The 26876-nt window shown below is 49.9% G+C and overlaps 2 protein-coding genes and 1 long non-coding RNA gene across 6 annotated transcripts; 1 reads left to right on the top strand and 2 right to left on the bottom strand.

Moving 5' to 3' along the window:
- Nucleotides 1–462: 462 nt before the first annotated feature.
- Nucleotides 463–10499, bottom strand: PSMD3 (proteasome 26S subunit, non-ATPase 3). Its single transcript, XM_073326360.1, has 12 exons — nt 10222–10499; nt 8444–8634; nt 7814–7951; nt 7173–7309; nt 6762–6952; nt 5417–5520; nt 5079–5193; nt 3043–3162; nt 2728–2831; nt 2041–2196; nt 1209–1259; nt 463–816 (listed from the first exon to the last, which is right to left on the bottom strand). The coding sequence occupies exons 1-12, from the start codon at nt 10391–10393 to the stop codon at nt 739–741; spliced, it is 1557 nt and encodes a 518-aa protein (XP_073182461.1). The 5' UTR covers nt 10394–10499; the 3' UTR covers nt 463–738.
- A 303-nt stretch (nt 10500–10802) lies between these two features.
- On the top strand, nt 10803–25212 carry LOC140904085 (uncharacterized). Of its 4 annotated transcripts, XR_012156432.2 has the most exons (6): nt 10803–11406; nt 13607–13690; nt 15097–15196; nt 18316–18571; nt 20285–20415; nt 23719–25212. It is a non-coding gene; the product is annotated as an uncharacterized LOC140904085 (long non-coding RNA). The 4 variants fall into 4 exon arrangements; XR_013635089.1 differs by lacking the exons at nt 18316–18571; nt 23719–25212 and adding an exon at nt 20556–22644 and having other exon boundaries at nt 10805–11406; XR_012156431.2 differs by lacking the exon at nt 18316–18571 and having other exon boundaries at nt 10806–11406.
- LOC140904084 (gasdermin-A) lies at nt 12642–23624 on the bottom strand. The gene is made up of 11 exons (XM_073326361.2): nt 23462–23624; nt 20444–20688; nt 20017–20206; nt 19493–19658; nt 19291–19384; nt 19052–19093; nt 18418–18447; nt 17028–17173; nt 16381–16531; nt 15626–15699; nt 12642–14076 (listed from the first exon to the last, which is right to left on the bottom strand). Exons 2-11 carry the CDS (start codon nt 20658–20660, stop codon nt 13834–13836), a joined length of 1353 nt encoding a protein of 450 aa, XP_073182462.1. The 5' UTR covers nt 20661–20688; nt 23462–23624; the 3' UTR covers nt 12642–13833.
- Nucleotides 25213–26876: the final 1664 nt, after the last annotated feature.

Raw genomic sequence — 26876 nt, 5'->3', positions numbered from 1 at the left:
GTGGTTTTTCAGGTAACACATTGGTGGTAGTGTACGAGCGACAGCATAACCAGTAACTAGAGCAAGGGAGACCAGGAATCCTGACTGGCGCTCTCAGGAGAAAGATCTGACCTTGTGAAAGATACCTCCCTTCTGTTACTGCATCCGAAAGCTTCAGGGTTTCCAAGCCGTTCCACCCACCCCACCGTGAAACTGAAAGCCGCAAAACCACACACACGTGCGAGGTTTTTTTCCAACTTTTATTTTAAAAGTCATAATTGAAGCTTAACAAAGTCTTAACCCATTATTATTGAGAGAGCTGCGGCTCAGCCGTGGTCTGTGTAGCAGTAACCACCACCTACCCAGCAGCAGGTCACGCACCCAGGAGCGGGTAAGAGGTTTGGTAACAAAGCTCAGGAGGTTTAATTCATTAACCCCTTGTGCGCTTCCCACGCCGGTGCAGCAATGACATCCACCACAAGCAACCTTAAAAGAAGTTTTATTGGGAATTGGGAGGGTGGGTTTCCCTTAATAGGCTGATCTCTTGGGTGATGGTTGCAGGGGAGCACTTCCCTCTACAATAGGCAGAGGGTGATATAGAACCTGGGTGTGTCTCCCCTTCCCCCACCCCCCCAATACGTACATGCAGATAGTTTATAAAAGAAAGGCAGATTCTGGATTGTAGCCACCAGAGGATGGTTTCTATCAGACAGGATATTCCCTGTGGGAAAATAAAAATACACTGCTGTCCCCAAAGGATCATGGGAAACCGTCATCGTCATCCTCTGCCATTTCCTTCGCGAATTCCAGGTCCTGCTGCTCCCGCTCCCGGCGCTCCTGGAAGGCAAAGGCAGGGCACGTTCCTAACAGGCCGATTGCAGCAGTGGGACTGGGATGGCGCAGGGCACTGGGAGCTGAGCCGCTCGGAGAGGCTGCCAGGACAGCAGTGACCGAGAGAGAGGGGGAAGTGATGGCCATTCATGTGAAATGAGTGAAGAGAAGGCTCTGTCCAAACCACAGCTGGCATCAAGGACTGGGCCCCTGACAGAACTCCTGGCTCGCCACAGAAAGGTTCCCACCAGGGCAGGGATGGGGCTCTTGGCACAGGCTCGACATGGGTACACAGCATTGGTTGGGAGGAAAGTGTCACTCCTAGGGAGGGTTGCTAATGGGGCGCTCAACCCCCTCCCCCCACAGGCAGGAAGCCCAGAACCCAGGTGGGATCTCACCTCTGCAGACTCCAAGTCCTTGTTGTAAGATTTAGGTGGGAACCTCATGGCCTGGAAACACAAACAAAAGGGGATCAGTGAGGGACCACCTTGGCCAGGGCCACAGGGCAGAGGCAAGGAACACACAGGCACCTCTCACAGGCTGTAGAGACATTTCCAAGCATACACTGCAGCCAGGGGTCATGCTCCTTGCTCCATCAGCAAGTTCCAGCACGGCCAGGTAGGTTGCCTCACTGACAGGATATCAACCTTCAGACACCTCCCAGGGCAGCAGAGCTCAGGATGTGCTCACGAAGGTAGCACATGTTTTGAGGCCTCATGAGCCTACCCGGGGAATCAGCTCTCGCTCCCAGCAGCTGGAGCTAGAGTGCTGAGAGATCTGTCTGAGATCGGAGGCTTTCACAGCACTTTGGCATGAATGAGGCCTCCCAGCTCCCACATGGAAGAGCTTGGCGGGATCCCATTTTACAGAGGCAATTCAGTAGAGTGGTGAACAGAACCCAGGAGTTTTGTCTCCCAGCTCCCGCTGCAGTGCACTGTATTTGCTGGCAGAGTACAGAACGGGGTGTGTTTAGATAACAGGAGAATGTGGGGCGCACATGGAGGGCAGAGGGACCATGCTTTGAACTGGTGCCCCAACAGATGATTTGGGGGTGCGAGGGAGAGGAAGGAGAAGAGCCAACCCATCACCCCAGAAGGGCCTGGAACCTGCTGGGGGAGTTTCTGGAGGCCTAAGGCTTCTAAGTCAACCTGCTGCACTCACACATCTCAGGAGACCGGCCCCACCGGGACACCTGACCCAGCACCTGGACAATGGGCAGAGCCTAGCTACCTTGACAGACATGTTGTGGATGTCGAGGCAGAAGGAGATCCTTTGATGGAAGGCCAGCTGGGGCTCCCGTGTGGAGTAGATGTCAATCATCTCTTTGGACTGGACGTAGCCTTTCTCGTGGTTAATGCTGGCTTCGATCACGCCGTCCCGGATGGCCTACAGCCCAGAGGCAACAGTCACGGCAAGGGGCCAACCTCCAAGGCTGGTGTCCGCGAGCACAGAGTGCCCGTGGGTCAACAGCCGGGGATGGCAGCGTGAGCACTTTGCACTCAGGAAGCGGAGACTCGCTCCCACAGGACAGCGAATTGGCTTGTCTGTTCTCTCAAGCCCTGAGCACCTGTTTTTTCTTGGTGCAACATCCCTTGGTAACGATTGCTCGAGGAAGCGACAGATGTAGCGAGATGGGTAGGGACAAGGCTATGCTCTGGGTCAGAGCACCTTGGCATGAAGGGGTTAATTGGGATGCAGGCCCTTGGAGCTGCTGTTGGCCCAGATCTCAATAGTAAGAGGCTGGTGACAGACCCTTTTGGAGGAGCACAGCGCTGGTTCCGCAGGGCCTGAAAGATACAGGACCAACCCCTCAGGAATCAGACAGCTCTGCGGTCCCTGAACACCGCAGGGAGAAGGGGCCAAGTGCTAGATTTCCTATGCTGATCCCTGACCCTCTGCTTCGTCCCAGCGACCCACCTTGGCAACAATGAACTCAGCATCCTCCGGGCTGTCTAGCTGCAGTTTCTGAGCAATGTCGGCCAGTGCGATGCGTGAATAGGACAAACTGATCATGCGAACACCTGGAGGTGAGAGAAAGAACAGAAGCTAGAGAGTGTCATGTGGCCACAGGTACACTGAGTGAGCTGGGGAGTGGGTGTGATCGCAAGAGGCCTTTTAAACCAAGCAGCACAAGGAGACTCAAATGCACACTGCTCTCCTTTGCTGCATTAAACAAGAGGAGCAAGCCACAGGGGCTAGTTAGCCCAACACATGGCATTGGCAGCTTCTTACCTGTTTTAATCACATTGTGTCTCAGCCGGATGATCAGGGTATAGGTCCCGTCTGCCTGAAATTTGTCCGCAAACTGATCCAGGACCTGGTTGAACTTGGCTAGGTTACCCGTCCGAACAGCTGTGGGAACATATAGGAGACGGTTGAGAGAAAACAGAGAGAGGAAAAGATCTGCTGAAGTCACAAAGTCAGAGTAAAAAGAAAAGGAGTACTTGTGGCACCTTAGAGACTAACCAATTTATTTGAGCATGAGCTTTCGTGAGCTACAGCTCACTTCATCGGATGCATACCGTGGAAACTACAGAAGACATTATATACACACAGAGACCATGAAACAATACCTCCTCCCACCCCACTGTCCTGCTGGTAATAAGTTATCTAAAGTGATCATCAAGTTGGGCCATTTCCAGCACAAATCCAGGTTTTCCTCACCCTACCCCCCCCCCCCCCCCCAACTCACTCTCCTGCTGGTAATAGCCCATCCAAAGTGACCACTCTCTTCACAATGTGTATGATAATCAAGGTGGGCCATTTCCTGCACAAATCCAGGTTCTCTCACCCCCCACCCCCATACACACACAAACTCACTCTCCTGCTGGTAATAGCTCATCCAAAGTGACCACTCTTCCTACAATGTGCATGGTAATCAAGGTGGGCCATAGCCTGGATTTGTGCTGGAAATGGCCCAACTTGATGATCACTTTAGATAAACTATTACCAGCAGGACAGTGGGGTGGGAGGAGGTATTGTTTCATGGTCTTTGTGTGTATATAATGTCTTCTGTAGTTTCCACGGTATGCATCCGATGCAGTGAGCTGTAGCTCACGAAAGCTCATACTCAAATAAACTGGTTAGTCTCTAAGGTGCCACAAGTACTCCTTTTCTTTTTGCGAAGACAGACTAACACGGCTGTTACTCTGAAAAAAGTCAGAGTAGGAACAGAACTCAGGAGTCCTGTATGCCAACCACTTAACTCCTTCCTGACAGGTAAAGGTTCCAGTAAGTGGAATTTTGAGGTTAGAGCCATAAATGCCAGAAATAAAACAGGAGACAGTGCCCTTTATTGATGAAATGTTAAAAATATTTTGCTCCTTCGAAGAGCAGAACATTATCTCAATTTATAATGATGTGGTGACTTCTGAAGACCAACAATTTCATAGATTCCAAGGCCAGAAGGGATCACCTGTGATCGTCTAGTCTGACCTCCTGTGTAACAGAAGCCAGAGAACTTCCCCAAAATAATTCCTTTTAAACTCAAGCATGTCTTTAAAAAAAAGAACAACCAATTTTGATTGAAAAATTGCGGGTGATAGAGAATCCACCACAACCCTTGGTAAAGCATTCCAATGGTTAATTACTCTCACTGTAAAAAGTAAGTTTTACTGCCCCAGCCAGGGATCCGGTGAGATTAGAACCCAGGACCATGGGCACTGGAAGCAGGAGCAATATCCCTTGGTCATCAAACCAGCTAACGGAGCACAAAGTTACTAAAAATTATCTTCCATTCTGAAAATTTTGCGCATGTGGCTCTGGAATCAGAAGTTGGCCATAGCAACATCAGCACATATTTTTTAAGTGCACTTTTATCTTTTGCACCACGATTTTGCTAGCCTAAAACAACCTAACCATGAAAGTGACCCTCATTTGTGAAAATATGCTTATGTAAAAAAATGTCTTTGTCTTACGTAATGAAACTGTCAGCGTTCTCATACAAAACAACTAACCTTTTTTAAAATCAATCTACACCTTTGGTCTCTGATGTCTTGTGGCAATGAGTTCCACAGGTTATGACCCGCATTTCCCTTATAACTACATCTTTCAGTTTCATATCATTTCTCTTTGTTCTTGCAGTATGAGACAGCATAAATAAAAGTGTGCAATTTAGCAGCTGCTGTCGTCATTATTTGCCATTTTTCATGAAAATTTGAGAAGCTGTAGCTAGACCAAATGGTAGGGTACAGAACAGAAACTTAGGGGTTCCTGGATCATCCAACAACAGATCATGAAGCTCTGGGGAGTAGCCAGAGCACCCTTACCCTGCGTCAGGAGGAAGTAGGGCATGAGTGACCTCTTGAGGGAAGGCTGTCTGAACTGGAGTCTGTCCGGGATCTCGCCCAGCAATAACTCCACTACGATGAGCAGCTTGTGGACCTTAGGCAGAAAGACAGACATAAGAGACTATGAGTCTGTCAGAACTGCCTTAGACACCCTAAGGAAGCAAATTCTTCATTCGAATAGACTGGCCAAGAAGCTGGTGAGAGCCCCGGATCCTACCTTGGCTCTGCTCCTCTCCATGGGCCTGATGACGCATAGTGCCGGCACAAGTGCATCCACCCAGAGGTGCCCCGGGAGGACCACGCACGCACCCACTCACCGTCTGTTTGAAGCCGACCGCTGTGTGCTGTGGTGCCTTCCGCAGGGCATTCGTCATGGTCCTCCGTGCTTCAGAGTACTCCAGCTGAATGGCTTTGATACGACCTGGAAGGAAAGGGGGAGTTACAGAGGGACAGAAACTGTTTCAGAGAGAAGTTGGTTTAACTGACAAAGCCCAGCCCAGGCACTGGGACCTTCGCCCAACCTGACACAAACGGCTAATCAAGCCAACTGCTCCATGCCACGCCAGCTGTTTGGCTGCTCTAGTTCGGTGCCATCTGAGACTGACAGCACTTGAGGTCACGTCAGTAACAAGCAGATCTGTGTACAGGTGCCTAAGCTCCGAAGGACGAGAGGCGCTCCGTCTTTCAGAGGTCACACACTTACCTACTCGGTGCAGCGGGACAGCAGGATGCGAGCAATCTTTACCTCACACCTTCCCTGCCCAGGACAGCAACGCGAACACCTCTTTGCACATCCACAGCCCTTCCATCAGCTCTCAAAGCCTCACACCCACCTCTGCTCACTAGCATGATGATTACTACCAAGGCCCATTGTACTCCCTGGCAAGAGGGACATGGTCTGCGGCACAGTCCCTGGATTTTATGGCACCTGGTCTGGAAATTGGGGCAGCTTCACTTAAATTTTAGAACAGAGATTTTGAATGTAATTAAATGTGAACATTAACCTGACCAGCACAGTGGCCCCTCCTTTCTCCAGTTTCCATCCAGTTCAGTTTTACTTGCTGACGTTTGTACTGGTGATGCTGAGCGGCACTGCAAGAGTCCAGAGAAAAGCTGGAGGTTTTGGCAGCTGCAGAGGGGACTGTTGGGGACTGTGGTATTGGGCACGATAGCAGAGAACAGGGCTGGCATTTCCACCACTCCCTTTGTGCGCAGTTATCGCCCCTCAGAGATAAATGTGGCCGTTCACCGCTCTCAGACCTATCACTTCAGACCTGCAGACAAGACTATAACATTTTATGCTTGGTGCATGTTGTCCAGTGTTTTCTTCCCATTTACTAGGGCAGGACGTGTAGATTCTGAAATACAATTCTGTGGCAAATTCCACTGCCAAAGAATTGTGACATACACGTTGGGCTAAGTATTAGCCCATTTTACAGGTGAGTAAATGGAGGCAGCGATTATACGATTTTCCAGAGGTCACAGGGTCAGTGGCAGAACCAGAAGAAAACCCTCTGAATCCGAACTCTGGCACTAACCACTTGATCACACTCCTTCCCTAGCCTCAGGAACAGAACCCAAGAGTCCTAATTCCAGTCTCCTGCTCTAGTCACTAGACAACACAACAGTAAAGCAGCTTGCATTGGCATTGCTGCCTCTCACCTGTGTAATAGAGGTACCTGGCCCACTCGTTGTTATTGGCCTGCTCAGGAAAAACTGATTTGGAGACGAGCTTTTCCGCCTGGTCGTAGAGGTTATAGTGAAGGTAGTTTCTCAGCAGCAGGTTCAGGAGGGTGGCCTGACCATCTGCGTCATGACGGAGGGTTGCCGTCCTCAGACGGGCATGCAAGAAACTTCAAAAGAGGGTGGAGAGGAAAGAGTCTGTCAGAGGGGAGGGAGGAAGCTGCAAAAGGGGAGAGCACAAATGTCCTCAGAAAGGTTTCGATCCTAGCTAATGGCTACAGTGCCATTAGGCACCAAAAGGCCCTTTCATTTCTGTATAGGCAGGCTCCAGGAGAATGCAGCACACAGGACTGCAACTAACCTATCGGACACAGCAGCAGCCAGTCCTACCTCCTGACCACATCAAGTTTATTCAGGAACTCGTAGCTGCGGGAGTGGTAGTAATAACACTTGGCCACCACCAGATCGAGGGCTCGGCGGTTCTGAGGACTGATCTTCTGCATCAGGTCATCAGACACTTTCTGGGCCTGGGGAAGGAAAGGAGGAAGGTCAAAACAGACAAGACAAGAGAGAGAGCGAGCTCACTTGTGAGGAAACACAGGAGGGGAAGCGCTCAGAAGCATTTTGGCTGTGGGAACTTCCATTAATCTAAATCCCCCATCCCTAAAATATTGGTAACTTCCAAGGGCTGTATCTCAGCCAATCCCTTTGGGATGGGGTTAAAATAACTTCAGGGAAGCTCTCCTAGCAGAGCAGACTTGAGGTAACTAAATGGAGGCAGTGGTATTTTCTTTGCTGGCTAGCTACTAAGCCTCCATCGGTGCTGTAGGCTAGGATGGGACACGAAGCTTCTCTGCTCTGAAGCTCTGCCACCGTCTACCCGTACTCAGCTCATGGGAACAGGGAGGCAATGGGGAGAGCACCCAGGTTCTGACCCTACAGTCTCATGGGCCATACACACCCAGTACTTGGGTTTCAGTAGCAGGATGGATCTCCCCAATGCAGCAAGCAGGACAGTCCTGGGGTTTTACCTCTGGATATCGTTTACTGTTCATCAGGTAGATGACTAGGAGCAGCTGGAGATAGGTTTCCACCTCTGGCAGGAGTGGGGCTGAGGCTGCCTTTCCTGTCCGGGGACGGAACTGCAGCTCTGCTTCTGTGTCCATAGGCTATAGAGAGAGACCGAGATGTGCTGGATCCACAGCTCTGAAGTCCTCTAGTAATTCACAGAGGAAACTCAACATGGATGTGCCATACCCATCACCAATACCCGTACCAACTTCCCTGCCTGCCTCCAGTGTGCCACAATCTTGACCTGGAGGGATCACCTCTAGGAACAAAGGAGAGTTCAGTCTCCATGGCCCACTCAGTCTTTGCTCTCTCTGCTGAGGATGCCAACGCAGGCCAGCAAATGCCCATTGTGATTTTTCTTTGATACAGACACAAGCCAGCTGGGAACTGGATCGAGTCACTGCCCCCAACTCACTTCGCAGGCACTCCTGAGCAATTAGGTTGTAATGTCTGAACACTCCCTTTGGGGTCTCTGTTCCCCCCGCCCCATTACAACAACATGTTCTCTGCTACTAACAGTCCCGGCATCTGCCAAAGCAGAGTCACCGCCCCAAGTTCAGCAACCTCCTGTGCCCCCACTGCAGACTCACCTCCTCCAGAAAGCCCAGCAGGAAGTCCCGCATGGTGCTGTTGGAAGTGAAGAAGCCATTGATGGCTTTATGGAGCACGTTGGGGTTGAGTCGGCGGGAGGTGGAGGGCAGAGCCCGTAGGGCACGCAGGACGTAGCGAGGCTCCTTTCCAGACACGGCCTTCTCAAGCTGCTTCACATGCTCTTTGATGTCTGCATCAGCACAGGGAAATCCTGCTAGCACTTCGCCCCTGGCAAGTGCTCTCACAAAGGAGGCAAATCCTAATACCTGATGATCATATTGGTGATACCCCTGCTTCCTTGCTGAAGGCTGATATGCGCTTCTACCCGCTCATATTAATATCATTTTAAGGAGAAAGCCTCAATACCTCAGGACATAAGCCACTCTCTAAGTGGGAGGAGGGGGAGAGGTTAGGAAGAAACTTTCCCTGGAGGCAGATTATCCTATATCCGTCTACTACAGGTTTCTTGCATCTTCCTCTGCAGTCCCTGGTGCCGGCCACAGTGAGAAAAGGGATACCGAAGTATCATTTATATTACAATAGTACCTAGGAGCCCCAGGGATAGACAAGGGCCCCACCGTGCTAGGTACTGTGCAAACACAAACCAAGTAGATGGACGCTGGGCTGATCCAGTTGAGTACTGCCTTCATCCGAATTACAGAGCAAGTATTAGAACAAGCTCAGGCGGCAGCTTTCACACGGAAGTGTCCCACTGCACTTTGCGAGCAAACTGACAGATAAGCGAAACACTGGGGTCCCTTTACGCGCCACTTGGGGTGGAGGGGACACAGACGGTGCTGGCGGCGGCCGAGAGTTCAGTTCACCCGGATCTACCACAGGCTTTCTGTCACCGTAAGCAAGCCGCGTGGGGTCTGATTTTCAGGAGTGCCGAACGTCCGCCACTCCAGCTGAAGTCAATGGGAGCGGACCCCGCTCAGCGCCATACAGACCCCTGCATCTCCTTGGCCCTCTGAGCGAGCGCGAGGAGGACGCCGCCTTGCCTGGCGCCGGGGGCGAGGTGCTCGGGTGAGCGGCGACGGGGACCGTGGCCATCCGACGCCGCCGTTTCCCAACCAAACCATCACCCCCCTACGCCCAGCATCCCCCTCCCACACAATCCCTCTCCCTGCACAGGCTTCCCCTGGGACTCAGGGAAACGGGGCCATTCACAGAGCGGTGGGGTGAGGCGCCCGGGGCCGGCACTGGCCTCCCAGAGGGAAACAGCCCCTGGGACTTGGTGGGTACCGAGGTCCAGCCCTGCTGGGTCCCCCCCCGCCTCAGGGCCCCCGGCCCGTTCCCCCCCCGCCTCCCGGTCTGCCCCTCCCCCCGGCCCGTTCCCCCCTGCCCCTCCCCCTCCTACCCCCCGGTCTGCCCCTCTGCCCCCCCCGCCTCTCGGTCTACCCCCCCTGGCCCGTTTCCCCCCCCGGTCTCCCCTCCCCCCGTTCCCCTCTGCCCCCCCCGCCTCTCGGTCTACCCCCCCTGGCCCGTTTCCCCCCCCGGTCTCCCCTCCCCCCGTTCCCCTCTGCCCCCCCCCGCCTCTCGGTCTACCCCCCCTGGCCCGTTTCTCCCCCCGGTCTCCCCTCCCCCCGTTCCCCTCTGCCCCCCCCCGCCTCTCGGTCTACCCCCCCTGGCCCGTTTCCCCCCCCCAGTCTCCCCTCTGCCCCCCCCCACCTCGGGTCTGCCCCTCCCCCTCCTCTTCCCACCCCCCGCTTTGCCCCTCCCCCCGTTCCCCTCTGCCGCCCCCCCCACGGGGTCCCCGTGCCCCTCCCCCCCTCACCCTCCAGCGTGACAGCGTCGAGCTCGCGCTGCGGCGGCGGCTTCTCCCCGCCGGCCCCGTCCGCCGCCGCCTCCTGCATCTCCACGTCCGGGGGCCCGGGCGGCGGCTCCTCGGGGGGCGGCTTGGCCTTGTCGGCGCCGGGGCGGCGGCGGGACGCGCCCTCCTGCTTCATGGCGGGCGGCGGGGGGGGGCCCGGAGCTCGCGCGGCTCGCGGTGACGGTGCAACAATCGCGGGAGGAGGCGGCCGGCTCCGCCGCGAGGGGTGCTGGGAAAGGCCAGGCCCGGCCAGCCGAGCCCAGAGAGCGGGCGGAGGAGGAGTCAGAGGCAGGCCGGAGAAACCGAGCGCCGAGCGGGACGTCACCGCTCGGGCCGCGCGCCTCGGCTCAGCCCCAACGGCCGCCTGGCGTCTCCGTAATCACTCGGGTACTTCCGGCTCCGCTCGGGCATCTCCGTCACCAAGTCGGGTACTTCCGGCTCCGCTCGGGCATCTCCCTCCTCGTCGGGTATTTCCGGTGTCGCTGTGACGCCTGAGGAGCTCGGCGCATGCGCGCCCCGGCCTTTTCTAGTTGGAGGCGGAGGCGGAGGCGGAGGCGGGCTCGGGGTCTGGCGAGTTACACAGAGGTGGGGGGCTCCCGGGCCTTGCGCCCCCCCTCACCCCCGGGACCCCCTCCCCCCCTGGGACCCCTCCCTCTCAGAGACCCCCTCCCCCCCTTCACCCCCAGGGACCCCCTCCCTCTCAGAGACCCCCTCCCCCCCTTCACCCGCCAGGACCCCCTCCCTCTCAGAGACCCCTTCACCCGCCAGGACCCCCTCCCTCTCAGAGACCCCCTCCCCCCCTTCCCCCCCAGGGACCCCTCCCTCTCAGAGACCCCCTCCCCCCCTTCACCCCCGGGACCCCCTCCCTCTCAGAGACCCCCTTCCCCCCCAGGGACCCCCTCCCTCTGAGACCCCCCTCCCCCCCAAGGCCTCCCCTTCACCCCAGGGATCCCCTCCCCTCAAAGACCCCCATTCCCCAGGGAAGACCCCTTCACCTGAGGAGATTCCCCCCTAATGGGACCCCCTTCCCGCCAGTGACTCCCTCCCTCACAGGGACCCCCCTCCCACAGGAGGCTCCCCCCCCCCAGTGACCTTCTTTCCTCAGGGGAAACTCCTCAAGCTCCGCTGTTGCTCCCGGTCTCCAAAAGGGTGAGGAACTCCTGGCCCCCCTCCCCGTTCACCTTCTGTTTGTTACTGGGGTTGTGCCCCACCCTGACTGCAGCCCCATTGGGCTGGGCGCTGCACAAACACCCGGCAAGATGCGGCCCTTGCTCCAGTGAGCAAGTCCAGTCCAGGTCTCAAGAAGAGCTTGGTGCCTCCGCCCAAGGCAGCCGTGGTGCCCGACAGTAAGCGCTCGTGGGTGGTACTCACTGCAGGCGTTAGAGCCGTTATTAGGATTTGTTTTTTTATCCGGTTGCAGAGTTTTGCATGTGTCTCTGTTAAAAACAAAAGAACAGCCAGACTGGGTCAGACCAAAGGTCCCTCTAGCCCAGTCTCCTGTCTTCTGACAGTGGCCAATGCCAGGTGCCCCAGAGGGAACGAACAGAACAGGGAATCATCAAGTGATCCATCCCCTGTCACTCATTCCCAGATTCTGGCAGACAGAGGCTAGGGACATCATCCCTGCCCATCCTGGCTAATAGCTATTGATGGACTTGTCCTCCATGAACTTATCTAGTTCTTTTTTGAACCCTGTTATAGTCTTGGCCTTCACAATATCCTTAAGTTGGATGGAGTCCCCAATTCTTCCTGGGGTGGTGCTGGAGTGAGGGGACGCAGGGTAGCAAGTCACCCGCATGCCAAAAGCCACAATATCCAAATGTTACACTCCTTACGGTCTTGTGGAGCTTTGATCACGACTTCTGCCCATCTGCCACGACACATTGTAAATATGGTCTTATCTGTGTTAGAAAAGTTATGCCAGTATAACTGTGTGGTTAGACATGTGACTTTGTAAACCAATATGGTTATACCAATGTAAGTGCTTGTGTAGACAGTTATACCAGTATAAAGGTTCTCAATAATGGTATAGCATATTTCACTTCCCAAACTAGAATAGGCAATACCAATAAAAGCCCTTTTATACTGGTATAACTGCCCACACTAGGGAAGGGTCTGCTCCTTTAACTTTATGGGTATAGTTAATGTGAAACTTTCTAGAGTAGACAAGCCCATGGGGTGCTTTATACAACAGACTTGAATTCACCCCCCAGGGACCTCAGGCCCTCTTCTTTGCAGTATCCCCAGGGGTCTTGGAAGGAGTGCAATGTGTGATTAGACAGGCGTAAGGTACCTGGAATTCAGAAGTAACGTAACATTAAGAAAATATTTTGAATTGCTCAGCTTATCAGTGAATAGATCCGTGTGTTTAAAAACATCTGCCATAACCCTCCAGAAAGGGATTGTTTTTATCTGTATTGTAGCAGTGCCCAGAGGCTCCAGTCAGGATCAAGGCTTCTTGGTATACAAACAGTCAAAAAAATCACCCCAGTCATATAAAAAAACCCAACCACCACCAGTGCAGTACAAAGAGGAGGAGGAGGATATAGAATGTAAAAGTAAATAAGAAGGTTTTCAAATAGTAGTAGAAACACAGACAAAGACTATATTTATTGTGCATTATTTAAAGGTCAGTTTGTTTGGACTTTGTTGCCTTATGATTAATTTGGGGTGCAAAATGCACTTGTTACCAATAACAGGTTCGTTTTTTGGCAGCAACTTCAAGATTAAGTGTGAAGAAGATAATTGATGATACACACAGAGAAACTGAGTTTTATTAATACCATAATCAAAACTACAGAACTACAAAATCGTAGGGTTGTAGCTGTGTTTGTCCCAGGATATCAGAGAGACAATGTGGGTCAGATAATATCTTTTATTGGACCAACTTTGGTGGGTGAAGGAGAGAAGTTTTCAAGCTACACAGAACTCTCTGTAGCTCGAAAGGTTGTCTCTTTCACCATCAGAAGTTGGTCCAATAAGATATATTACCTTACCCACCTTATCAGAACTAGAAAAACAGGATAAAGATGACTTACCTCTGGCAGCTCCCGGTCAGTGGTGCAGCTGGGGTGCAAAGGCAGGCTTCATGCCCATTCTGGCACCGCAGACCGTGCTGCTCCTGAAGCGGCCAGCGGCAGGTCCAGCTCCTAGGCAGAGGTGCGCAAGCAGCTCTGCCCGGCTCTGGCCCGCAGGCGCACCCTCCAAAAAAAAAAGCAAAAAAAAAGCTCCCATTGGCCGGTTTTGCCAAAATATGGCAGACAAGCTCATGACGTCCTGGGCCATGGGTTGTCATGAGAGAACCTGTTTTAATTCTTGGTTCTGGTTTCTCACTTTCTTTGGCTGCCAGGCAACTTGCAACAGTCCCCTTCTCCCACCCACTGATCTAGAAGCAGCACTGAGGAGACATGAAGAGAGTCTCATCCAGATCAAAGTAAGGTTGCTACAGTGTATAGGTGTGTATAAAATTGGGGATTCTTTTTGTAGAGAAAAACTCACTTCCCATAATCAACCTCAGGAAATCTTTTTTCAGTCTTTCTATTGACATCCCTTCTAATGTGAGGAAAGGTGTCATGTCTAGTCTGATCTAGACAGAAGATGTAAAGCATACAAGGCTACATACAATGCTTTGAGGGCTGAGGAAGCTGCCAAGTCTCCAGTCCCAGTGAAAGAAGGTCCATTTCTCTGTAGTGTTACTCCACCCAGCTCTATCATTGCCTTGGTTATGTTCAGTTCCTCCTCTTGCAGCGAGGAGACCAGCTTGGCATCCAGGCTGAAAGCTTCTTTCAGGTGCAAATCTTGCTTCAAGATGCTCTTGACCTTTGCAACAACAAAGAAGCAAAATCAAAATATTAAATCTCTGGCTGCTACAGGAATAAGCCTCTGTCAGAACTTCACCAGAGTCACTGCAGTGGATGAATAAATGATCTCTGTCTTTCAGTATGCAAAGTGCTCTGAGATCCTTGAAGGTGAAAAGTGCTGTGTGTAAATGTGCATTATTAGAACTAAGATTCTTATTTTCTGTTAAGATCATGATAAACACTTATTTCCAATTTTTCCTGGATTAGTTGTTCCCCAAAAGTGAGTATTTTGCCTTTAAAGCAGGAGCATGACACACCAATGCAACCCACAGCTATGGTCTCCCAGTAACTGCTGAGTGAGGGTAAAACTGGGTGTGATGGGGTGGACTAGGCCCTGAGGCCCCCTGCTAGAGGCCTTGTGGCCCTGCCACACCCTGCCCCAGAAAAGGGCAGTAGAGAGGTCCTCCAAGATGCCTAGAGTGGCTGTGTGGGAAGCAGCCAATCAGGGACCAGCAGGGCAGTATAAGAAGAGCTGCAGGGCTAGAGAGAGTTCAGTTCCTTGCTAGAGCTGGAGGAGGGTGGCTGGTGCTCCAGGCTGGCTGCTGGGACTCTACAAGGACAAGGCCCTGAGGTAAGGGTGAAGAATGTGCCGGAGCCATGGGAAAGTGGCCAAGGGAATTATAGCAGCAACACCGTTTATTTAAAGGGATGTTATGGATGGCTGCTATCTACAGGGAACCTGGGCTGCAACCTGGAGTGGAGGGTGGGCCCGGGTTCCTCCCCCCCCCCCCCCCAACCAGCTACTCGGAAAGTAGCCTGGACTTTGAGGCACCCCAGAAGGGGAACTGAACTGTAATGGCCCAGGTGAAGAGCTGGGGCCAGAAAGGCCCTGAGAGGGCGAAGCCATTGCCTCCAGTGAAGGAGCCTTGGGGCACTGTATTCTGGAGCAGGGACAAACAGAGAGACATTATAGAGGGCACTGAGAGAAGCCCTGTTAGACTTGTACCCTGAAAAGGTTTGCTTTGCTTTTATCTCACAGAGAGACTGTGTATGACTTGGCCGGTGGGCTGAGTCAGCAAAGACCCACCACAAACAGAGGGAGAGAGTGGAAGCACTCAGGCAGAGGGTGCTCACGAGAGGTGAGTGCGACCCCGTTACACTGGGCAACAGCATAGCTAGAACATGTTGAATTCAAATTACAAAGTAATTTCTGTTCATCTCTCAAGGAGAATAAAAATGCCAACAGTTGGTAGGGTTGCTTCTGTTCAGTTTTTTTAGACATATCCTGTATCTGCAATCTCGTGCCACCCATTGCTTCCTGGGTAGATGCCATGTGTCCCTCAGTGTCAGAAAATTTGGGCCTCTGTGTTTTAGTGGATCTCGCTGAAAGTGGGCAGTTATGGTCCCAGCCTTGTCTGAAGACTGTAGTAACCCTTCCTTTGCATCACTTCAAGCTGTGACGTTGCTGCTTATGCCCTGATCTAATCATAGCTTTGATTTAAAACCACAAAAGGGAAGACTTCATTGAGAGATGTGTGGCGTGGTTTTTCACTGGCGTTCTCTCTCACCAACTCAAGCTGTTTGGATACAATCTGCTTCTTCACAGACTGTGCCAGCCGCAGTAACTGATCCTCAGTTAGCTCTGAAAAAGAAGAAATCATGTGAGAAAAGGGTTTTTTTCTGGGCGGTAAGAGGGTAAGTGCAGAGGGTGGACAAGCCCAGGTGGATAACAATCAGTTGTCTGCACTCCCTTCTGATGATCTCAAAGCACTTTAATAATTTGACTAAATTAAGTTTTACTATCCTTGTGAGGGGGGTGAGTGGTTGAAATTACTATTCTCATTATGCAGAGTGGGCCGCACAGGCAAGGGAGGAAGTGGCTTGCCCAAAGTCACAGAACAAGTGGTGGCAAAACTGAATAGAACTGGAGAGTCCTGATTCCCCCACTTCTGTTACTTAACCACCCTTTCTCAGGTTCTTGCTGAGGTTTCAGGTCCTCTGTGTTATATTCTGGGTTCTCCAATGCATTGTGTTTCCAAGTAGGTGCCTCAATATGAGGATTCTGCTAGGATGCCATAACGGGATGTAAACTCCATCACAATGCTATGTCTGGCAAATGGTACACTGTATTAGGTGGCACTGTCTGCCAAAAGCAGGTCCAAATTCTCAGCAGACTGTACCCTGCCGTAGCCAAGAATCTAAGGAATGTCTGAACCATGCAAGTTCTCCTTCATCGTTCATTCTGTTCTTCGTAGGCAGACTCATTTCTTATGTATTGGTGTGGTTGGGTGCCCCCAATAAAATACCCAGAACTTATTCTTACCACCAAGTGCTTGAAGAGTGTAGAGAACCGGCCCAGCAAGGTAAAGATTTATGTTTCCTGCAGAATCCTGTAAAGTGTTTAGCAAGTCTTCCAAGTCTGGATTCTCACTCTTTAGCTCACATTTATCAGCATCTTCAAAAGCCTCTTCTAGCTGTGGGTTAGGGGGGGAAAAAAGCTTCAGGACCGAGGATTGGGGGCTACTAAGAGAGACACTAATCCAGCGTGGTCATCTGAAGTATGCATCTGACTATGCTGGGAGGAAAGCAGTGTTGGGAGACCACATTTTTCCTCACCTCAGCTATCTACTATAGCACAACTGGGGATTAGGGGAGTTGAATATTCATATTTGCTGCTGTAAGATACAGGATGCCGGATGAAATGGTCCATTGGCATATTCACATGTAGGAATTTCGGTGTGCCTTTTAAAATGATACTCATAGAAGTTAGACAAAAGAGGCCTACCAAGTAATTCTGCCCATCTTCCTTCCAGAGCAAGGCTGGGGTTTCGCGTTTAGTTTATCTACTTATATGGCAATGGGGACCAGATCAGAAGGTGTTGAACTGACAGATGGTTACAGGATAGGAAGGACCTCTGAGTGGGGGCGGGAGGTCTTTAAACTCATAATGACTGAAAAAAGGAGCTTTACCTTGAGTTTGAGTTCTTGCAAGAGGTCGATGTTTATTATCATGGCTATGATTGATTTTAAGAACTTGGCACGCAGATCTGTGGACAACTGTGAGAGCTCTGCACATTCCTTTTCAACTTCTCTCTGTAGGCCTTCCATTCCTCCATCTGAAAACAGCGGAGGAGAGTCAGAATGCAGGATTCCCTGCTTGTCCCAGTTCAAAAGGGTCAGATAGGACTCAAAATTTAGATGTGAAAAACTTAGATTTGGAAAGGCTTCTGTGAATATTCACAGAATCACACATTAGGTAATTAATAATACTTTGTTCTCAGTTAATGCCTCCTATCCAAGGATCTTGATGCGTTTTCTTATTAAAGTGAATATTTTTCTATGTTACAGAACTAACTTGTCCAAAGTCACAAGATGAGTTAATAACAGCCTAGAATAGAATACAAATCATCTCATTCTAATTCCTTCACTGAAAAAAAGATTAGTCCACTAAAATATTTATAAGCCATAGGTTAAGGGTAGTCTATATGAAATGCACAGCAGCATAAACCATTGCTTTGTCAAGGAATTTTGTATGATGATTGTCAGGTTTACACCACTTTACATTAACAAGTACAGTGAGATGAAATTGTTACATAATGACATCAAATTTTTGTTTACAGACATTCTGACGCTGCTTTCTGATAAGTGAGAAATATCCAAATCACATGAAAGTCAACATAAATTGTCACTGTCTTATATTTGCCACTTAAACTGTGTCAATTTTCATTTTCATGCTGTGGCATCTGGTGAAATTTCACATCCTGTATATGAGATCTCTGTATGAGAGATGACAAGAATATACCTTGTGAGCATGATTCCCCGCTCCTTTGAACTTTGTGTCATCACTTACCCCTGTGCAAACAATGTGTGCATCACTGAACACCTGTTCAGAATGTATGTAAAACATTTTAGTGGGTATGAGTCAGTTCTGAATTGGTAGCATTTTACATCCATTCTGAACAGGCGTTTGTGACTGTAAAGGTGAAAAATTGGAAAGCAGTCAGGCCCTGAAACTCAGTATACAGTCCAGAAACAAATCTTTATAACCTATGTGGTGCAGACATCAATCTATGGAGTAATATTTTTCTAGCTGGCTTGTGGATATTTCCATAGTCTGTGGGTACCTTTCTGGTAGTTTAGAGTGAAATGTTCTGAGAATCAAGCAGTGGGATGTCAAAAGAGGTGGGTCTGTGAGAGGATTTCTTTGTTATGAAGTGCTCTGCAGAGTGAAAAGTCTGGGAAATCTATGTATCTCTAGGTGGCTTCCCTGAGCAATGACTTATAAGGTCAGAACACCCTGAAACGATTTGTCTACATTGTATCCTGATGTCCGATGAGGATGTTATAAAGAGCTACCTACCTGGGGAGTAATCAGATTCCTCTGCTGGACCTGTGAAGGCAGAGAGGTGAAGGAAAAAGTAACTTAGAAGTTGAGCCCTTGTAATTATGAATTGTTGTCAACACCAATGTGCATTTATCTTTACTCCACTAAAAGGACTGTGTCCGTATAAAGGGTACGTATATTTGAGGAAAGCCATTATCCTTGTTAATAAATATAATTTTTCATGAACTGGCTAAAATAACCACTCTGGAGCCTTGTTTGCACTAAGGAAATTTTCAAAAAAATTCCCACTGTTGCTAAATTCAGCTACATCCGTATTAGCAACATTGGGGGCTTGTCTACATACAGATTGCACTGGTTTAAGATAATCTGAGACTAGATGATCATAATGGTCCTTTCTGACCTAAATATCTATGAATCTATGAGTTTAAAAACAGATTAAACTGGTGCAAAGCCCTGCAATGGATTAAAACTGGCTATATCAATTTAGTTTGCCCCTGAAATGTCGTGGTGCAAGGTAAACGGCTCTAAGCCAGTATTAAATTGATACGTGTCCATACACAAAGTTACACTATTTTAACTAAACTGATTTAAAAATCCCGCTTTAGAGGGAGAATCAACACAAAGGAAGATAGCGAAGTGTTCTGTTTACCATCGGCAACAAATGTTTCATCATCTGGATAATGGGAAATGCCTGGGAAGATACAAAAAGGGAAATGACCATTTATAACCTTTGAAGAGTTATTTGATGCCTCAGGTTTTCACCAGCAGTATTTAAACCTGAAAATACCACTACCCCACTTGCAAATATCTGTTACATCTTGGGAAGTTTATTTCTAATGTGTTGCTTTTTTCCTCTCATAGTGGATGAGTTTTGTGGATGATGCTTACCCCATGATTCACTTTGAATAATGAGAGGCTTGATTCTGAACGCCAAGACACAGTCCTTAGGGATAACTATGACTCTCTGGCTGCCTCTGGTGCCCTGGTTCATGGAAAGAGGAGTTAGCGAGCACACACAGCACAGAGATGTGCTAAAAAGAGGGGGCTGTTCCCCCCCCCTGCATTTCCTGAATCTAGATAGAAATCAAACCTTTAATGAAAAATGGACACAGATCTCATTCAGAATGCTGCCTTCTATGGTACTGGACTTGGAAAATGTGGTCTCCTCCAAAGCCTGTACAGCCTCATTGATCACGTACAAGTTCTCTCTGCGCTTCCTTAAACCCTCAATGAAGGAATGGTCCATGTTGATTTTCCTAAAAAAAGAAGTGAACTCTGCATCACTACTGAGTTTCTTTCTGTAGGTTACTGTACAGTCTTGACACTGGCTGGCTCCCCTTATTCTTGAATTTGCCACTCTGGGGGCAGAGAGCAAGATGAAAGCTGGGTTAAGTGTCCACCAGGGAATTCCCCTGATCTAAGCAGAATCCCTGAGTTCACAAAGCCATGGAAGCCTCTATTCCATCTCCTTTCATAGTGCTGATGAGAGGTGTGGCCAGGGGAAATGAGATGTGGCCCTGTTACAGCTACTCTCAGCAGCTGACATGGGCCCATGGGCAGCAGCTGCATAAATTAGAGCAGTCCTTCCTTCCCCCCCATTTCTGCCAGCCTCACCTTTCTCCTTGTAGCAACATGAGGTCTGCTGGGATGACCTCTACTCTTTTCACCTTGATGGACTTCCCTTGGTAGGTGCTGGCAGCTCCTGTCACTTCTGTTCTCACAAAGTCATCAGGCAGCTTAATAGTCCACGCTACTGTGCCATCAGTGTAATCCTTAACAGTGATCGAGCGTGAATCCTGAACATCTGGGGTGGGGGGAAGAGAAACCCTGCAAGAGTTAACACATTCTCTTTGTACCACTAATATGTAATTATGGCCCATAGCTCCTGTGCACACAGGAAGGATGAGGCCTGACAGAGTTCAGACACAAGCAGCATGGTTCCCTAGCCAGTCACTGAAAGAAAACAGCCTCTCAAGCCCAGGCTGCTGCAGGCAGTGTTGCCACACTGGACAGGTAAATAATGTGGGAAGACTGGCATTACCTGGATTTCTGCTGTCCTGTCCAGGTACCAGAACGTCACAGAGCCTAAATCCTGTTTTGTAGTAGCAGTGCTGGGTCCTCCATAATGTCTTTTTTGGTTGCCTTCGAACGAGGTTTAGGGGTCTGAATTGATCTTGGTCGATAAGGCTGCAAACTGGGATCAGATCTCCATCGTGAGCCAGCTGCTTTGCCAGGTCTTTGGTTACCTTGTGAAACATCCTGTCTGCAGCCTGATGTACCCTTTAACTGAAGCAAAATGTACTTTTACCTTAGGAGGCAAAGACAAGTGAAGCAAACACATCTGACATCAACTGGAGGTTGCAGCAAGGTATCTTGCTCTTTGACAGCAAGTTTTACCTGCTCAGAGCTCTTAAAAACAAGCAAAAAACCTAAGGCCATGTTGACCAAAACTATGTTGATCTAGCTTATGCTGGCATACAGCCATTGTTGTTATTAAATCACTTGTGGGAGTGCACACTGGGATCGTTGTGCCAGCAGTGTGTGTCCTCAACAGGAGTGCTTGCATTGATTGCATTGTCAGGGGGCAACATTGTGGGACTGCTCCTGGAGACCGGTAACAGTTGATGTAAGCAACAGGGTCTACGTTGACACTGTGTCCACCTAATTACCTTGACTGTGACTCTACGCTGCTTGGCGAGGTGCTGTTACTAAATTGGCGTAGAGACGCACTTACGTGGGTGGGAGCCAAATTTAAGTGAAGACACTGCCACAGCTAGGTCGACACATGCCAGTGTAGAAAGGCCTAAGCTCCACAACTGGCCTGTGGGATGGGCCACGGTTATTACACCCAGTTAGAGAGACGTGATCTGCCCAAGATCAGACACAGTGAGTCAGTTCAAGAGTTGTGAGCAGGACCTACATCTCCCAAAGTAGGTTCATTTAATCATATCCTTGCAAATCGTATCTTGTATACTTTCTGATCATGGGCGGGGAGTGGAGCCCCCCCTTTAGGGAAAGTGAGCCCTTGGCTCTGCCCCCCCACCATGACCTCTCCCCATAGCTGGAGCCCCGAAACCCCCTTCCCCGTGGCTGGAGCCCTGAGTCCTTCCTCCCCACCAGAGGTGCCCTGAACACCCCCCTCCCCCCCCGCAGTCTTCTCAGAGGCGCCCCAGGCCAGTCCCAGCCATACCTCCCCTCCCCTCCCCAAGCTGTCCCAGGGAAAAGCCTCTCATTCTTGTCCGAAGAAGCTTCTGATATGCCTCATGCAGGTTCCAGGGTGGCTGAGGAGGTGATATTTGCTACTCAGCTTCCTGGTTTCAGAGTAACAGCCGTGTTAGTCTGTATTCGCAAAAAGAAAAGGAGTACTTGTGGCACCTTAGAGACTAACCAATTTATTTGAGCATGAGCTCACGAAAGCACCACACGTACTCCTTTTCTTTCAGCTTCCTGGGTTCATCAGTAATGTTTCTCAAGACCTGGGAGATTACTGATGAACCTGGGAAACTGAATAGTGTATGCCGCTTCAGCCACCCGGAATCTGCATGGGGCATAATCAAAAACTTCCCCCAAAACCCTGCAACCAGGGGTCGGGCGGCACCCCAGCCCTGGCCTATTATACCTGCCGCCCACGTCTCTGATCATGTAGATTGTTTAGGGTCAGAGGATGAAATTAGTTTCTAAAGGAACTTGATCATTACTCCCCTGCGATGGGTGAACAATACAAATGAAATTTCTTGAATGACAACAGATTAGTTGAAGAGGATTCCAGACAATGTTGTCCTCTCCCAGTCCTGGGATTCTAGCAGCCCACTACACCTTATCCTTAAAAACAACTGTCGCCAGCAAGCATTCAGCTTGAACCATCAACATCCAAATTTCATGAAATAAAGAGCTAGAGAATTTTCTTGCTGCAAAGAGCTTATGATCTAAGGAGGGCAATAATAAATAATTAGCTATTGTGCAGGTACTTTTCATCAGTCGATCCAAGAACACAAAGGTAGGTTGCTGTCACTGGCATTTCACAGAGAGGGAAACTGAAGCATAGAGTAGATATAACTTGCCCAAGGTCACAGAGCGAGTCAGTGGCAGAGCTGGGGATAGAGCCTGGAAGTTTTCACTTCTGGTATCTTGCTCTAACCACTAGACCCAGACCTTCCAGAGCTCGCAATCCACAGCCCAGTGCCCTAGGGAAAGGCAGAGCAGTCAAAGATCTGGACAACAAACACTGATTAATGGATGCTGCATATAATAATTCCAATACAGAGATTTAAAAAATGTTTTCAAAATGATTCACTAGTTTCGTTTTGGAATTGTAGAGGGGGAGTTCACATAACTCCCCACACAGGTTTGGAGACAGTCTGTCTCATTCTGTGCCGGTTACCCCAGGATGAACATACAGGACTGGATGTTGTTAGCTTAGGTCAATAATAGGGAGCATGGAAGCTGAGAGCTTCCCTATCCTTACAGCTGGGAGTTAAACATCTGGCTGGGGCAAAAAGGAAACTAGTGCCCTCCAGGCAACATCCCTTTTCAGGTCTGTCTCATGAGCTCACCTCTGCCCCCACTTTTCTCTGTACTTTGACCATCATCTCAAGTATTAGGATGTGGAGGGCATAGGAAAGGACAAAGTAATGTGATCGTAATTTACAGAACTAAACTTGCCCAGACAGAAGAAAGTTATATGCTTTTGCTCTGTGCCCAGTGAAGTTTCCCCTCATGGCTGGGATTCAGCTCCTATGAAGAAGGACAGAAGGGTTGCTCCTCCTCACCTTTATACTTCAGGTTAATACTGTCCACCCCTCCTGAAAAAAAAAATCACTGTTCTTTTCTTCCTGTGTTTTACATAACTTGCTTTACTCATAGCCCATAAGTGGTGGTTCTTTTTAAAACCAAACACTCCAGGAGCATGGATTTGTTTAAAGAGCAGAAAGGTATTGATTAGAAACCAAACGGGGCAGGGTCTTTTTTTTGTGCTTCAGTCGAACAAGGAATAGCCCTCCCCCTACTGGTATTACCCAAAGCTTGCATCATTATTTCAGTCTCTTGATTAAACACTTACCACTCTGCCTGAAGACTTGGCAGGACCAGTTTGTTAGTGGTGTGATCAGCTATGTCTCTCCTCGTCTCAGCATGGCCTCTTAGAGTTTCCTTTTTCAGCAGTTAAAATAAAAAAAACCCTGATTCCTCTCTACTTCCTGTGACAGTGCAGGAAGTGGTTGCCTGAACTGACCTGCCGAAGTGTGGGGTTGTTTTTTTTTTTTTTGCTTTCAATTCTGCCTCCAAGCAGCTGGTCCTCTCGTTTTTTTTCCATCTCAGCATTTTGGCAAACTTTCTGCAAACTCCTGTTTGGCGTTGCTTGTCCTACGTCAGGCCCAGAAGCTGTCCTGTGGACTTGGACAACGTGCCTCCTCCAGAGTACGACAGTGCCACTTCACGGTGTCATCTCCAGCAGCGACAGGCCCCAGCAGCATGCCCTGCTCGGTATGGAGCCTTGTGAGAGAAGCAAATGGGCGGACGTGGCGTGGTGGATTGCATGTTTTACACCCCATCAGTTGTATATACAAAATTATGTGGACACTTTATACTTTTGGGGCGACATCATATAAGAAAGGAACCTAGACAGATTAACTCATCCCCTTTGCAGACTGACTCTTTAAATGGGCAAAAACTGGACCTCCAATGTGAAAATACCCCCAGGCTCAGATGGCAGAGGCAGTGTGAGGAGTGTTCGCTTATGAAAAAAACATCGCTCCAGCTGGGCAGGAAGGTGAAAAGCCAGCTCGAGAACCAGCGTACACACTTATGATACTCCTTTCGAGAGTCTCATGATCAGGCTCTTAAGAGTTTGAACGCTTTGGGCAGCATTGGTTTATTTGTTCTGTGTTTGTACAGCACCCAGTTAGTGTCTCTGCTGTCGCTCCCTGCCCAGTTACTGCTGCTTCCCCACCAGTCCCACACAGACCTGCTTCCAGCTGTAATATCCAGCCGTCACAGCTCTGCATCAGCTCCTGCCTCCAGCACAGCTCAGGACAGAGCTTGGCCACTTCCTCCTTCACCACCCTTTCCCTTATCTGGCCTGCGGCTCAGGGAAAAGGGACATGCAGTGGGGGTTGGCGGGCGGTGTAGTCCCCTGCATAGACCCAGCTATGTCACTGTGATGTTCTGTACCTTGGGGGAACACCCTACACCCCCGTGTTCATCCTTATGATTGTGTGATATCCAATGCAAAGTTTGTCATGTCGGGTGTCTTCGGAAGGCTCATGATTCTCTGAGCATTGTTGTTACAGTGATGTTATAGGTTGTAATTTCATGTATATAGTTATGAGGCTGAAAATGTGTTCTCATGGCTTAAAACACGCCCAGGTGAAACTCTCCAGGAGTAGAGGGGCAGTTCACATCTCATCAGGGCACGTATGGGACAAACCCAGCCCCGCCTCACAGGAACAAAGAACACTGGCCTAGGCAGCAACAAAGGATCTGTTGGACTCTCAAGTGAGTCACCCACCCTTCCCTTGGTCAGTTTGAGACTACAATGAAGTAATACTCACCTGACTCTGAAGGGGGGGGGCAAAGCGAAGAGGGAAGAAAGGGAGAGATGTTTGCCATGCTACAGACACCACCACCAAGTGACTGAAGCGCTGATCAAAGGGGAGAGCCTGGCTGAAGGGCAACCAGCCAGCCTGTGTTGAGAAGCATCTAAATTTGTAAGGGCATTGAAAGTGTTAAGATCAGCTTAGATTGCATTTTGCTTTTATTTCATTTGACCAAATCTGACTTGTGCTTTGGTTTATGATCACTTACAATCTATCTTTTGTAGTTAATAAATTTGTTTGTTTATTCTACCTGAAGCAGTGTGTTTGGTTTGAAGCTTGTCACAGATACTCCTTGGGATAACAAGCCTGGTACATATCAATTTCTTTGTTAAGTTGATGAACTCATATAAGCTTGCAGCATCCAGTGGGCATAACTGGACCCTGCAAGACAGAGGTTCCTAGGGTTGTCTCTGGGACTGGAGATATGTCATTCGGTTGCAGAATCCAAGCAGCAGCTGGCCAAAAGGGCTCACTCGTAGCTGGGAGCAGCTTACGTACCAGAGGCTGTGTGTGAACAGCCCAGGAGCAGGGTTCTCACAGCAGAGCAGGGTAAGGCTGGCTCTCAGAGCCGAGGATTGGAGTGACCTAGCAGATCACTGGTCTGGATAACACCAGGGGAATGTCACAGTCACCCAAAAGCAACATCCAGGATCAGGCAGGGGGTGAGGCAAATTTGTGTGCTGGCTCCATGTATCACACAGTGTGAGAAGAACAAAGACTAGAACCAGCAGGAGCCCCAAAGACATAAGCCAGGAAGCATCTCCATTAAGCAGGGGGCCTGGTTAAGGATTATTGGCTCCAGCCCACCACTGAGAAAATATCGATGTCAATGAACCGGGTGCCCGCCCTCCCCGCTACACAAAACTAACCAGCCCGGCTGGGCTCTGAGGTAGAGCTTCCTGTCTTCCCCCACATGCTGCCAGATGAGTCTGATGAGTGTAACTGCCCAGGCTGCTAACTCAGTTCTCCTGGCTCAAACAACATCTCTCTTGCACCAGATGTGAGCCAGAAGGCTCCGTGCTTATGGAGGCATCATCCGAGGTGCCCCGCGTTGCTGGTGTCGATTCTTAGAGATTTGCGTCCACCCATTAACCTAATGGCCTGATGCATTGTAACCCCCCCTGCCCCATTGCAGCTTTGTCCTGGTCAGAGATCTGCAGGGTGCATGCATTTCTGATTCGTTTCAAGGCACTGACTTGTAACCTGCAAAGCGCCCCAGGGCTTTGGACTGCTGCATCTTTTCTATGTAGGTTCTCCTGCTGCCCTCAGCACTGTAGTATGTGAGTACCTGCCTGTCATGCCTTAACCAACATATCCTGCACTTGTTCTCTCACCCTCGCCCCAGGGAGACAAGTATGTGCAGGGCCATGTTTTGTTTTGGAACTTTTGGGGGACTTCTCTCAGGACCGCCCCCTTCTGCTGCCACATGATCCCACTGCAGCTGGGACCCTTGAATTTGCCCTCCTTCCCCAGATAAACTAGAGCAAGCTGGCAGGAGGATGTTGTCAGTGACTCTGGAATCCACACTCCTTCGTGGCCTGCCACAGCCTGGATTTGCCAATACTCAGGCCCTGCTGCAACAGGCTGATCGCTGCTTCCAGGCCTTTCCTGAGAGGGCAAGTTGAACACGGCCTGGGAGCAGAGGGTGGGGTCCAGCTTTATTGTGGTCTGGGGGTTGAGCTGAGTGTCTGTAAGCATCTTCCCAGCCTGTGAATCAGCCAGAAACCAACCAACTCACCTCCTGCTTTTCAAACGGAAGATCAGACGATTATCCCAACCAGGACTTTATACATTTCTGCCCCTTCTATGTGGGCCTGGGGTGGTGCCTGCCTCCAGTTGCCTAGATTTTTATGGCCAAAGGGCCCATTCTGACCATTTAAT

The sequence above is a fragment of the Lepidochelys kempii genome, chromosome 27, assembly GCF_965140285.1.
Source record: "Lepidochelys kempii isolate rLepKem1 chromosome 27, rLepKem1.hap1, whole genome shotgun sequence".
NCBI classification, from domain to species: Eukaryota; Metazoa; Chordata; order Testudines; family Cheloniidae; genus Lepidochelys; species Lepidochelys kempii.
The sequence above is the reverse complement of the archived record's forward strand: the minus strand, read 5'-3'. Positions and strand labels throughout refer to the sequence as shown.

What these genes read in the sequence shown, in the direction of transcription:
- PSMD3 (XM_073326360.1), bottom strand. Translation starts at nt 10,393, where the DNA reads ATGAAGCAGGAGGGCGCGTCCCGCCGCCGCCCCGGCGCCGACAAGGCC. An exon ending in CGGTCGGCTTCAAACAGACG is followed by an intron (nt 5,194 to 5,416) that starts GTGAGTGGGTGC and finishes TTTCTGCCTAAG; the next exon opens with GTCCACAAGCTGCTCATCGT. An exon ending in TCCACAACATGTCTGTCAAG is followed by an intron (nt 1,260 to 2,040) that starts GTAGCTAGGCTC and finishes TTGTGTTTCCAG; the next exon opens with GCCATGAGGTTCCCACCTAA.
- LOC140904084 (XM_073326361.2), bottom strand. Translation starts at nt 20,660, where the DNA reads ATGTTTCACAAGGTAACCAAAGACCTGGCAAAGCAGCTGGCTCACGAT. An exon ending in ATGTTGCTACAAGGAGAAAG is followed by an intron (nt 19,659 to 20,016) that starts GTGAGGCTGGCA and finishes TTCTTTTTTTAG; the next exon opens with GAAAATCAACATGGACCATT. An exon ending in TGCAAGAACTCAAACTCAAG is followed by an intron (nt 16,532 to 17,027) that starts GTAAAGCTCCTT and finishes CCTAACCCACAG; the next exon opens with CTAGAAGAGGCTTTTGAAGA.